General features: G+C 41.8%; 1 protein-coding gene across 1 annotated transcript; it reads left to right on the forward strand.

Moving 5' to 3' along the window:
- The first annotated feature begins 1,158 nt into the window (after positions 1-1,158).
- LOC135204222 (uncharacterized) lies at positions 1,159-13,783 on the forward strand. The gene is made up of 7 exons (XM_064234327.1): positions 1,159-1,498; positions 3,562-3,804; positions 3,935-4,119; positions 4,357-4,447; positions 4,580-4,738; positions 4,895-5,143; positions 10,480-13,783. The coding sequence occupies exons 2-7, from the start codon at positions 3,562-3,564 to the stop codon at positions 10,597-10,599; spliced, it is 1,047 nt and encodes a 348-aa protein (XP_064090397.1). The 5' UTR covers positions 1,159-1,498; the 3' UTR covers positions 10,600-13,783.
- Positions 13,784-14,072: the final 289 nt, after the last annotated feature.

Below are 14,072 nucleotides of genomic sequence, written 5' to 3' on the forward strand. Positions count from 1 at the left end.
CCACGGTAGTGTTAAAAATGGGACTGATGAGGGATACGGAGTAGTATCTGAAAGTCTCTCCTCATTATTTTGAACTCTGTCCATAGATATTTTTAACACTACTGTGGCTTTTTGTTATCATTATTATTATTACTATGATGATGATGATGATGAGATGATGATTATTATTATTATATTATTAGTAGTAGTAGTAGTAGTAGTAGTAGTAGTAGTAGTAGTAGTAGTAGTATCATCCCCTTTGCCTCATTCGTACATAAAATCGATTCTAATATCATACGAACTGGGTAATATATCAAGATTATTTCTATCAGTTTAATCTCCTTTTTTTATTTATTTATATAATTCGTGTTTGGCATCAACTCAAGTCTTAGAGACTTCAGTTATGGTTTTTTTGTGCTCAGAAAAATACTCTATTTAAATCGGCAGAGAAGTACATTGTGTGACATATATCTGACTAAAATCCTTCACATGATCACGGATTAGTATAATCCAGCTCAAAGAAAGTGCGACAATCGAACTGTTGGCAACGTCTGCATGAAATGTGCTTTGACCTGACAAAGTCATCGGGACGTGTATATAACCAAATCTAAAAATAGACCCTCACTTAAAGTGACGCCCAAGCCCCCGTACAGGCAGGGGAATGCCATGGTGAAAGTGAATAATACTGAGGAAATAAAAATTCCGAATTGTACACAGAGGGAAAAATGCGAGTGATACAGATATGTTAGAAAGAAATCGAATGGAATATGAGAAACGTGAAGTGTGCGGCGACTGACTCCGGGCCTGAGCGCGGATCTATTTTTAGAAACCGTCCCTCCTCCTGTAACAATTTTCGACTCTGCGTTTTGTTTTCCATGGTTCAGGACGTCCTCCTTCCAGCCCGTGCCGTGACGTCAGAGGTGCCGTCGAGGGCTGAGAATTCTCTGAACGAAGTCGACTCCCATCCTAGAGCGACGCGCTCATTGGCCCGCAGTTTGACGTCAGCGGCGTCTCACTCTTGCCATTGGCCGAGAGCCGTCGTAGTAATAATCAATAGTGATCCACCAATGGGCAGCGGCGTTACATCCACGACCACCCCAACTCAGTGAAAGAAAGCTGTGAATCAGGCCGTGTAGGTGGATGTTCCCTGCGCAGAAGCGAGAGTATATAAGCGACGGTCGGAGCTGCGCTTCGACACAAGCTCATACAGCGACAACCCAGCGAGACCTGAAGAGAGGAGAACGAGCCTGAGCTAGAGAGAGAGAGAGAGGAAGCGAGCTCGAGGAACCGCGAGATACAAGCACACGAAAGAGAACGGGACACGAGCTTTGCGCGACGACTCGACCGTTGACCAAAACTAGCCCAGGCTTTCTTACTTCTACAGGAAAAACAAACGTCTTTTCAGTGATACGCAAAGGAACCTTAAGTTTACTTTAAACTTAGTGGCAAGTGGCGAACTAAACGCAGTGATACTTAACTCAAGTGATTGGTGATTGCCTATACCCTTTTTCGAGTAAAGGTAAGTTTCATTCATCGCTTTGAGTGTGTGTGTGTGTGTGTGATAGTTTTGCATTCGGAGGAGGGAAACTTTTTGCGTGAATGTTAGAGAGTAAGAAAGAGAGAGTGAAAGAGGAGAGAAGAGAAAGACGCTGACTGGAGACTTCAATGCCCGTGCCTTGCTAATGGTGCGAAGTGTGAGTAGGTTATGTGGCCTTATTTGAATGCTGTGGATGTGAAATGTATTGCTCTTCTCTGTATTATTTTTCATGTTCATGGTTCCATTTATAAACTTAAACACATTTTACCACTTTATATATGTATCTACAGATAACAGTTACCATCTGAACATTGTCATCCACTTTAGAACCCACTCGTTCATTTAAACACATCTTAATTATCCAAATTCTATGTTGTACAAGATTTGCAGATGTCAGTGACTTCTCACAAAGCAGTTGCCGATAACAGCTCTGTTGACTCTGGAGTTGACGTATCCCTTTTCAGGAAGCTTTCATTAGGGAGTGATCTATTAATGGAAAGGTCGTGCCATTTCTACTCACGCAGTTGGACGTCCTATTTTGGGATCTCCTCAAATATTCATGGTCCCTCTGGTTGCTGGAGACAGCTCAGCCTCTCGCTCGATTCGAAACAATTCTCGCCTTGTTCATTTTGGTGCCTTAAACCTACTCAAGTTCTCGTTGTCTTCTGGTCATTCACGAACAGAATAGAACTATTTTCTCCTTGGATTGATTTACTCGAATTCAGTTGTAAAAATATACTTCTTAAAATCGTGTTAGTGTAGTGTTGATAATGACGTATATATTCGAATTCACACGCCAGAGTTATATAAAGTAGGCTTGCTTAGAAACCCTGCTACGACGGTGGAGGTCCCCAAGCTTGAAAAATTGAGGTTTCGTGCTGTATCCAGGCGCTACATCACGCAGCCCCACTGACCCATAACGTACGTGTCCAAAAACAAAACCGTAGTCTTGTGGGACGTAAGTCCGTGTCTCAAGTGGGGTACCAATGCGATTTTCGACACTGCCGCCTTTGACGTGACTCAGGGATTCATTTTCTACTTGGATAACAACGACCTTGGCACGCCACGTCTTAGAAACGCAACTTTTGTTATTTTGACGACCAAGTGGCCTGCAACGCGCCATATTGATATCCTCACTGTTATTGTTTACTGTAAAGACAAAAATAGATTCCTCTTTTATTTTTTTTTAATTTTTTTTTTAACAATCAATGCTCACGTAATTTAATAACCGAGCTTGTATTTATAGAAGCCATTAAGGGACGCCAACAACACCGGACAGCAGAATAAAGACACCATTTCCTGGTTGAGTTATCGGGAAAAAAACGTCATGGATCGATACTTGAAGTTGCCGTAAATCAATAGTGTGTAAACAGTGCGTCAATGTTTGAAACTGCTATGTAGTGATGTCAATTGTTGTATAATAATAGAGTGGAGGCGTACAGTTGGTCAGTGACTCGTAAAATTGTAATATAAAGGTAGTGTTTACACAGTGTTCCTTCTCAGTGATACACCGACAGTGGTGATAGACTATAGTTGCATTTAAGTCACTACGGCCGCTGCCACTTCAAGTGCTCTTACTTCTAATGCCTTTGTAACCGACGAGTCTTAACGGGAAGATTGAAGATTAAAGCATTCAGGAAGTGTAGAATTATACCTGAAACGGAATAAATTAATAACAGTTTCTGGAAATACGAACCAACGTGGTTTTATAATCGTAGTTGAACCAGCGGGTTGCGTTCAGTTTCAAGTTTAGAAATCTTTTTCTGTATCGAAAAAGACGGTGACAGTACGATCAAGCAAACGTGCTTCCAAATAAACATACAGTCATAGACACATGTTTGCATTCACACCTTTCATCACAGATACATACATTGATGCTTCACAAGTATGCTTCTTTGTGCATGTATACTCACCTTCATTGACATTCTTGCTCATGCAATCTGGCTTGGCTACAAAAGGCGGAAAGTAAAGGTATATAAAGTGTCACACCATAACATGAACCAAGTGACGTCAGGGGACTACAATTTCTCCTCCTTCATTCGCAGATGGAAACGTACAAGGTGCTTACGTCACTGTTGGTGCTGACTCTGACTGGACCCACCCTGGGGTACCCTTACACACGAGATGTCGTCTCCCGAAGCAGTGGGAGAGCGCGAGACCAAGTAATGGATGACAGCCTCTCCGAATACCTGGGAGGATACGTGCAGGACCAACCCTACGAACTGCCAGAATACCAACCAGCTTACCGTCATGAATACGCAACACAGCAGAGACCAAGAATAAACGCTGTAAGTGAAACGCGGGTGGCGGAGTCCGTAGAGTTTTGCCAGTCCTTCTACTATAATGATCCTATATAACCACACTCCTCACACGAGCGAGCTTCCATCAGTTAACGTGTTCTCATTCTTTCCTTATCAGGAGGCGATTGTTGCTTTACTACCGTACCTGGCTAACAATAATGATGACTACGCGTATGACTACAACAGCTACAGCGACGACGACGGCACTTGGTATGACGACGTTGCTAACGAAGATGCCGCCGATAAATCCGACAGCGATAACGCCGCTCTTCTGCAATTCCTTCTTGACCATCGTTCTGGAAGGTGAGGTCAAGAATTTTAAACATTATAAATGCAGATTTTATAGGACATAGAAGATATTAATAACTCTTCAGTCTTTCTTAATATCCTCTTTATGTGAGTTACATTGACTCCGTTGAAATAGTGGCGTAGGAAGATAGCTATATACATACAGTTTACTGTATGTATATAGCTATATATATACAGTTTACTGGTGGGGAGTGATTAACGCTAACTTTTATACTCTTTCTGCCTCAACAGATATTCCCTAGAGGATCTCGAGACATTGGAACGAGAAGCCGAGATGGAAGATAACACCGAAAACCAGCTCCAGGCTCTTATGGATAAAAAGGTGACTATTCTCTAAATTTAACTCCTTGACGACCACATATCTGCTTTTTTTCTATCTTCATCTGCCCTTCAGACATGAGAATTTAACGCCATGGTCCTCTGGTCTAATCTTGAGTTCGTCCATCCTTTGCAGATCAACAAGAAGAGCATGCCCCTCCTTGGTGCCCGACAGGTAGCCGTTGGAGTTCCAGTACCCATGAGGAAAGGGCAGAAGGAAGAGGCCCTCGACATCCCCTCAACCTCCGTCAGACGCCCTGTCTTCGCCCGACAGATTGCTACTGTTCCTGACGAGGTAGGAGTCAGTTTTCTCTCTCAACTCCAGATAAAAAAAAAATCACATACGGTTTTTGTCTTATTTGATTTGGTCTATTCCAGAACCACGAAATATGTCGTGAAGTCGGCATACTGATAGCTCCTCTAATTCGTTGTTTCTCGTTGTCTTCCCCAGATGGAGCCCCAGGTCAAGAAGAGCTCCGAGCCCATCAACGTCCCCGCCGCTGCCCAGGAAAACTCCGCCAACGCCCAGATGCCCAAACAGGCGACACCCGCCGTTTCCGCCGTCAGCAGCGAGAGCTCTGGCGTCCCCGTAGTCGACACCCACCCCAAGGACGTGCCCCAGGCGGCGATGACCCCCTTCATGCAGAGCAAATACGACGCCCTCATGAAATACCTGGACAGAGAAAGGAAGGTCCGACAGGTGAGTTGAGGACTTCAGAAAATTTCTCTTTTGGGGACACGACACAATTGTGAAAGTTTCCTAAGGGGAAAATCGTAGTTGCATGATCCAGATGACGGTGATGAAAGTTTGACGCAGATGAAAGTCTCGGATGAACGCTCCTGAGACCATTACGCTGAAAGAAAGGAGAAGGATGCAAATCTCGGAAGAAAGGTCAAGGTAACATTGTTGTCGAATGGGTGAAAGCGAATGAAAGTATCAGATGAATTGTCCGGATATTTTTTAATCTTTTCATCTTTTTGGCGACTGATACAAGAATGGAAGACCCTCGTTTATAAGTTATTGATTTGATTATGATTTTATATGGAGAGGATATCCGAGTAATGGGCTTTCGTTTTGGACACAGATCAAAAGTTTTAGTCATTTTGAGAAAGCCGAGTTTCTCTTTAATCGAACCTGTGATTATTCCCAACTTTCGGAACATGAGTATCGGTTAAAGAGCTACACATCAAATTGTGAAAGCAGTACTTATTATTATTATTATTATTATTATTATTATTATTATTATTATTATTATTATTATTATTATTATTTTCAGAATTTGTGAGGTATATGTAACGAACCGAAAATATGCAATGCATGAGATGGATGAAAATCAACTGCTTTTAATACCTGTTAACGACGTAATTTACTAGACATTAATTTTAGATATAAATTTTTATTATACAGACTGTAGTCACGAACTCGTGGAGGGTATAATTACGTATAACAAAAAACTGGGCACTAAAAACCAGCGACACACCTTAGCCGAAATTTCTGTTTGAAAATTTAAAGTTTCGGCTCTCGGCATTTTTTAAGAAATAATTGGGTTAATTGAATGGCTTGTCCCTTACGTCCAAAATCCACGCAAAGCCATATACCTCTTCGTTAATGTCCCGTTAAATTACAGATGATTGTGCTTTTTACGCATTTACTTTTATCTATTAGCAGTAATGAAATAAATAACAAAGGCGTTTACGCACGCTTTAATGTCATGGATAAGGGGAAATATGCATACATACATTCTTAGATACATGTAAATAATAAGATCTAAAAACCTACAAGGATGTGATCAATGTATCGATACATGTACTATCCAACTACCTAATTTAAAGATTGCGCAGTATTTCAAGATGTCATTTTAGTCTATTTTTAAGATAAGTTCGGTTGTCATTTGTCGTTTGTATCACATATCTTCAAAGAATCTGAAGCTTATTCGCAAAACATCACTCCTGATCGAATCTCTTATAAAAACCACTTCATATAAATCAAAACAGAAGAATCTTAATGAAACTTGTTTGGGCGAATTTATTGATTTACAAATGAAAACATCCGGGTGTTTTTTTTTCTTTGCTCAGTAATCTGAACATGTGAACAAGTCTATCGGCGTTTCCAAAGCTAGAACCTTACTCAGTTACATCGTAAAGTAAAAACCATATTGATTTATTATTTGCAAATTGGGAGAGTCTTAAAAGTCGCCCAGCAAAAGCGTTATTTTTCTTGAATAAATCTGCAAGCCTCGGAATTATTGCATTGGCACGGGAAGGTCCTCGATACATCAATGTCACCATAACGGAACCTTCTCCAAAAAAAGAAATGGTAAAAGGTTTTGAAAAGGCGGAGCTCTGGAGGTTTAGGAAAGAAAGGGAAAGGGGGGAAACCTAGATGGAAAGAAAAGGAGGTAGATGGGGGGGGAGAACGAGAGAGAGATAGTGGGGTGGGGGGGGGGAAAAGAAGAGAGATAGAGAGAGAGGGGGTGGCAGGAAAGGACTCGTTCTTTTCTTCTTTCTGACCAAGTCGTTTCACCTCGGAAATTTTTCCACCATCCTCTCTTGCTTTCCCCTACCTCACTTCCTCTTCGGTCTTTTCCCCTCTTCCTTCTTCCTTCGTTTCTTTCTATTGGCCCCTACTTCCGTCAAACACTTCCTCCCGCCATAACGCCTCCTCCTCTTACCGTTGCTTTGGACCCTAACTTCGTCTTCCCCCCTTTTCTTCCTTTATAACGCCTCTCGTCTTCCGCCTCTCCTCCTCCTCCTCCTCCTCCTCCTCCTCCTCTTTCTTCCCCCGTACCTTCTCTCCTCATCCTCCTCCTCCTCCTCCTCCTCCTCCTCCTTCTCTCACTCCTCCTCCTCCTCCTCCAGCCTCTAATCATTTCACTCTCGTCTTCGCCTGTGATGTGAATCTCTTCTCTCCTTAGTCCTGTTTCCTCGCGATTTTAGACGTCTTGTTCTTCGTCGTCTGTATTGTTCTAACCCCTCTTTCTTTCTTCCTTTCTCTCTTTCCGTCTTTAATCCCGCGGAACAAGATTAGCATAAATTATTCCTGCGATTGACATCAATGACTTTTTGAAATGGATTACTCGCGTGTGAATGAATCCATATCATCTGAGAATGTACTGAGAAAGAGAGAGAATTTTAATACAATATCTGTCATTCGTCTGGTAAGACGCCACAACACCACAAAGCCAAAAGAATAGCCTCTGCCTGAATTAGCCCATTTGAGTGAGTATCACGCCATTGGCAGCGCAATAAATAGCCGAAGTAGCCAAGGTTATCCTACGAAATTTGCTAGAAATAAACACCGAATGTCCAACTTGGAGTCGTGGGAGAACGCGCGAGAGGGAAACTGGACTCTACGCCGCGACGCTCATAGGGACGTTAATGCTTTGCGCAAGGGTTTGGGAGCGTGGGCGTTGCGCTTATTGATCCTCTCTCTCTCTCTCTCTCTCTCTCTCCCCATAATGGAAGACCAGATGGGGTGAGGGGTGGGGTTGAGAGGAGAGTAGGTGGATTGTCGCGCTTACGACCAAGGTAGCGGGGGAGGCGACAGAAGGGAGAGAATGATAAATGGTGCGAGATAAAGGTGTAATGACATTTCGCGAAGACAAATAGATGGACGAAAGTACTCCGATGCTGGAAGAAAGGAAGAGCTCCGATCCTTGGAGAGAGAGAGAGAGAGAGAAGATAAGAGACGAAGAAGGGGCATTCTCTTCTAATTGCTCGTCAAGACTCAATACACGATTTAAAAATAAGTACGAACTGGAATCATAAATTTGTAATTAAATTTAAAAAAAAAGACGGATTTGACATAAAAGGGAAGAACATTATATACAATGAACTCGTAATTAAACTTCAAAAAAGCGGCTTTAACGTAAGATTTAAGAATTGAACATTAGATATCCACAAATACCTGAAATATACACACAGTTAATTCACTTTACGTTTATAAGATTGATTTGCATCCATCATTGTCAAAGTAGCCATGAGATAGCACAGCCTAAATTTCTCGACTAATTGGACAGAATGACGATCAGCCAATCGCTTTCCACAAATGATTCGCAAAACGGAAAAGCCCTCTGTGTTGTAGGTGAAGCTGACTCCCACCCACACCGCCTATAACGACCTTCCGAATTTCTCTTTCACGAGAGCCATTTGGAACCTCCCACACAAACCCGCACGAACACCCACATATTAAAGCTGAGGTTCGTGTTAGAACCCTCCACCCTTAAACCTCGACACTGGCAGGAGAGAGAGAGAGAGAGAGAGAGAGAGAGAGAGAGAGAGAGAACACGTACTATTGATAATCATCTTCTCATAGGGATCTCCTATCGTCATTATCTGAAGTCCTAACCTCCTCTCTCTCTCTCTCTCTCTCTCTCTCTCTCTCTCTCTCTCTCTAGGTTCTGCGTTGCCATGGCGACGGGACCTAAAGCAACCTGTTGGGGAACAGTGTGGGTGGTTTAAGACTGCCACCTACACCGAATTTCCCTTCGAGAACTCATCTTGGTGACGAAGCCATTAAGAATCGAGTGCCCTGAGATTCTCGACTCGGGAATCAAAGGAGGACAAATTTATTTCGGGGGGAGGGGGGGGAAGATGATAAGACTCGTAAACAGTAGACAAATGCAAGGGAGAGAAAAAGAGAGAGAAAGAACAAGAGCGAGAGCTGGTTGGCAACACCCACCGCCCACTCAGTTCCACTTAAAGTGAGATAGACCGAGGCAAGCCTGGTTCACCCTTCCTTCTCTCGCCTCCACTTCAGCGTGGAATCGTTTGTCGCTATGTCATGGCTACTGTCATGGATTTTCATCATCCAGCTTTCCTTTTTTCGTCCTTTTCCTGTCAATGCTCAAGAAGCATCTATTCATAAGATCAATAATAGCGACCCGTTTCATTCTTAGCCTCGTCCAGGGAAAACGATGCGAGATTCGTAGTATTTATTCACATTCCAGTCTGTTTCATCATCCTCCGAAGTTTCCTTGTCAGTGTTATAAAGATAATGATTGAAAGACACTGCAGGCTTTGATTAAAGGCCTTCATTCATTACAGCAAGGAGGGACGCAGCAATACACCTTTAATCCGACCGTGTATGACGCGAACAATGAGTCTATTAACAAATCTCACAGTCAGGGAGGTTAAGGGCAAAATCGTGACGTATCGCAGTCATGAGATGCTTTTGTAAAGACGTGACCCTAAAGGAAAGGACACTTTCGAGCCTGAGCGCGTCCCTTTTCTAAAAATAAACCCGGCCCAAACACTTGGTATTCATAACAGGTCCTTCCCTCGCTGCATGAGTAGTTCGTCAACGAACCACTCCACCTTCTCGTCTCGCGTACTCAAGCACCTTTGACGTCAAAGAGAGAGATAGGAAAGAAAAAAAAAAGAACTCATTATTCTATGGATCTGTGACGTCAAAGTAAAACTTCTAAGGATTGGTAGACGAATGCGTGACGTCAAACGAAGTCCAGAAGTGATTGGCTGGGGACTTCATGTCACTAGAGAAACCTTTGAAGTGATTGGCCAAGAAGGCGACACTGACGAGAATATACGACTGTTTCAAGAATTCATTCGACTAATCAATGAGACATTTATTTAGACGACTCTTCATGTCTCCCAAGTGTGTCATAAGCTGGTCGTATTGGGGTTCACGGAAATACTTCCTCACGTAAAGAAATCTATACTCCACTCATCGGAGGGTATTATTTATGACGTATAAATGACGCACGAGAACTGGCCGTCTGAGAGCGCTGACGTCCAAAGTATACAGCAGTAACGGTTTAATGAATAAATGGAGAGGGATAGAGAATATGCTTGATTGCGTGTATATGTGTGTGTGTGTGTGTGTGTGTTACTGAATACTCTTTACAAACATGGGAACGTAGAAATAAGCAGTTAGTAATGTAAATATAAAGGTAATCAACTATATTGATTCATTTTCCACAACTCAGCTCTGCTTAATTAAGAATACGTAAATCATTAGAATAGGCGGAACCAGTCACACCATGAAGTGACATTTTTCTCCTTCTATTTCCCCAACAGAACCAGGACATCGAGCAGGAACTGCAGCAGGAGACCAAGTCACAGCCCCAGAAGAGATTCGTGACGGAGCAGGACGTCCTGTCCCAGCAGCTGGTGAACCTGAAGAAGAAGGTCGCCTAAGTCCATCGTCGGTCCACCCGACGGAGAGAACAAATTCCGGCAAGCGAAGACCATCCGATCTTCTCCGACTACGATGATTCTCGTTCCCGTAACCGATTTATATATCTCTTGTGTTATATAATGGGGGTCTCCCGCTTGGCGGCGTCGTTTCGACGCCCGCTCCGGCGGGACGAAGATGTGGAGTTTTAAGAAGGAACTCGTAAACGAACGTCACCGACGGAACACCCGAAGAGAGTGGAAAAGCGACCTAATTAGGCATTCAGACTGCAAACTACCATTTAGGAAGGAAAAATATATGGATACCCACCGAGGGAGGGAAGTCTCACAGGAGAGCTTCGATTAGGAACCACATCGTCCACAAACGTTCCTGTAGAAGCCCCCCTGCCCAAAAACGACGAGAGAGCAGCTCGATTCTATTTTCCTCCAGGAAGCGCGAAAAGGAAGGAGAGTTTTCATCGCTGGAACGTCGATGAACGCCCTGCAGATCTGCACACCTTCATTCGCATCGCCATTCATTTCCAGATGGACAATACCAAATGTCCCACCTGGATGGGGCGCCCTGAGGAGGCGTCCCCTCCGGTGTGTGGACATCCTGTAGGTGGTTCTCAACCGTTCCAAGGGCGGCATTTTGAATCCACAAACACGAAGCAAGCCCTCATCATCTTCTTCTTCTTCTTCATCATCGGAGAGAGAAGACGGGCGAACGGACGCGCCTCCTTCTCAAGAGAGGCACATAAGCTAAAAAAAAATATATATTAAAAAAAATTCTAAAAAAAAAGGATTTACTGACTCGCTGTGTTATAAATGTCTTATTATCAATATCGTTTTATCACTATATGAGTGGACTACACGGGGGGAAGTGTATGTGCGTGTGACGATGCGGAGGAAATGATTCTTGGCCGACGAAAGAACAGAGCAATCACGTCCTTCTCTTCCTAGACGCATAACAGGGAAGAAGATGGAAGTCACAAGCTGGTCTCCCTGTCACCGAGGGGGGTTATTTATCCACAAAAAAGACATTCATTCCAGTGATTACGATTGGCACCTCCTCGCGATGATTCCAGGAATTCCGAATTTTCCAGCAGCGCCGCCAGAGCCATGGATATAGATAAGACTCCCGGTCGCCACCATTGGCATCCAGTGACCAGTTCGGGTCGCCAGCTTTGAATTTCATCGTCACACCCAATCCATTTCTTCGACGCATTTCATGCATAGAGCGAAAAAACTTTTTCCTGCAGTGAATAATGAGCCTTATTACAGGTACCTTTAACGTTCGGATTGCTTTACTCCAACGCCTCGTAGTAGTATATCCGGGAGTGAATCAGTTCGACACACCCAAGTCAGTTGTTTCGACTGGGGGCGACTGACTGACTGTTTACTTCTTACGCCTTTTGACGAGTGTGATCATTTCCATTCACTCCCTTGGGTTGCGTTTTCTCTCCCCTTTTTGAGTCCTCCACCGAGTGGCACCTCCAAAATTCGTAACTTTTTACATATTTTTTTAACATTTTCTACTCCTTTCACTTAACTCCTCCACCTTTTTACCTGTCTCACCTTCATGTGTAATCTCGCACACACGCCAAACGAATTTTTTTTATTTATTGCTTTCAATACCTGTCACTCTGTAAAAGACAGTTTTAGTATTATTGTATTCATATCCAAGTGAGGGAAAAATTGTGTATAAATAAGCCGTGGAATTATTCATTAGAATATTTTTTTATATGTACTCCAAAGAGGGTTCAAGTCTGTGAGAAGATAGCAATTAGATTCGATTCCATTAGAAAGGCCTGAGAGAGAAAGGATCACACCGGCTGATCTCTTTTGCGGAAGACGTTGTTCATACTTTTATTCATTCGTTAGGAATATCTTAGAAATCTCTCTCTCTCTCTCTCTCTCTCTCTCTCTCTCTCTCTCTCTCTCATTGCCTTACATTCTGTAAAGTTTATTTTCGATCTCTCGTACAAAGAGAAAAAAAAACCGAAGGATTAACTCGAGTGTTTTCTGCCCTCTTAGAGAAGATCGGCTGAGATATGATTAAAATTCTTTCGTGCTACAATTTGTACCTGTTTATATGATTTATACATTTTTTTAGATCATTGCGTTGGAGAAAAAAATTTTGCTTGCACGCACATCCATACGCACGCAAGCGCGTATCCATGTACGTGTAATTCAATGTGTATACACATACATGTGAAAAGTGTAAGAAATTCTTGTTGAATTGAACCCAAGAAGGTTTTTTTCTTTTTCTTGGGTCTTTTTTATAACATAATTAATACCATGTCTTTCCAGTTGCTTTGTTTTGTCTCCTATTCTCGACTGTACTGAGAGACGCGGGGCCTGCTTGCTTCCCTAAGGATTATGATATTCCATCGCGAACATTGAAATACGAATTCATAAGATTGAGACAGAAAACTACTTAAAAACTAGTTTTTTTTTAATCCGCCGTTGCTCTGTCATCTCTTTCAAGTCCATTCGCGAGAGCAATTGTCTTGATTTCCTCTTTCGTAAACAATGAAGAAGTAAAAGAAGATAACTCGACAGATGGAAGACAATATTCCTTGGCAGGCAGCTCACGTCCTATCTGATTATCTTGGTCCATTGTTAAGGCAACCAGTTGTGTATGTTCGTGTGTGTGTATATATATGTATGTATATGTATATGCGCACACACATACACGCAAATCTCTGTTTTTTTATTATATATATATATAACTCATTCTGATGCCAAATGCGACCACATTTATTACATATATACATAACACTCTCTAATCCTTTCTTATGAGGATAACTCAATTTGTACATTGTATGTACCATATCATCTCAAAAAATCAAATAACTTATTTTTGTATAATAAAACTTTAAAAAAAATATAACAAACATAAAGCATAGGACATTAGAAATTTAAAAAAAACGAAAGCTATGTATAACTAAAACTTAACATTATGCCTGGGGGTTAGAAGAAACAAAACATGGGCATTTCTGTTTACTACATTACTACATATCGTAGGATATGTGAGAAAATGTTGATGATCTGTAGAAAAAGTAAAAAACAATATATAAAAAAACCAATGTTATACATCCTCCGCCAATTCAAAGGGTTCTAATGCCTACTGCGACATCTATTTCTTGAAATGTGATATGTCAGTCATCGGACGTTTGTTAATAAACTTTTATCTTGTAATACAGCTATGCCTTTCTTTTCAAACCTCAGCCCTTTATCTTATCAATGTGCAATTTTGAAAAAAGCTGATATACTTCTTATGTACATGTGACTATAGTGTAGTTCTGTGAAAGTATTGATATACATTTTATGTATATCTTACTTTCAAGTAGTTCTATAAAAGTACTAATATACTTTTTACGTATATCTTACTATTAAGTAGTTCTATGAAAGTATTGATATACTTTTTATGTATATCTTACTATTAAGTAGTTCTATGAAAGTATTGATATACTTTTTATGTATATCTTACT

Source organism: Macrobrachium nipponense, chromosome 44, assembly GCF_015104395.2.
Source record: "Macrobrachium nipponense isolate FS-2020 chromosome 44, ASM1510439v2, whole genome shotgun sequence".
NCBI classification, from domain to species: Eukaryota; Metazoa; Arthropoda; class Malacostraca; order Decapoda; family Palaemonidae; genus Macrobrachium; species Macrobrachium nipponense.

What these genes read in the sequence shown, in the direction of transcription:
- LOC135204222 (XM_064234327.1), top strand. Translation starts at nt 3,562, where the DNA reads ATGGAAACGTACAAGGTGCTTACGTCACTGTTGGTGCTGACTCTGACT. An exon ending in TTGCTACTGTTCCTGACGAG is followed by an intron (nt 4,739 to 4,894) that starts GTAGGAGTCAGT and finishes TGTCTTCCCCAG; the next exon opens with ATGGAGCCCCAGGTCAAGAA. An exon ending in GAGAAAGGAAGGTCCGACAG is followed by an intron (nt 5,144 to 10,479) that starts GTGAGTTGAGGA and finishes TTTCCCCAACAG; the next exon opens with AACCAGGACATCGAGCAGGA.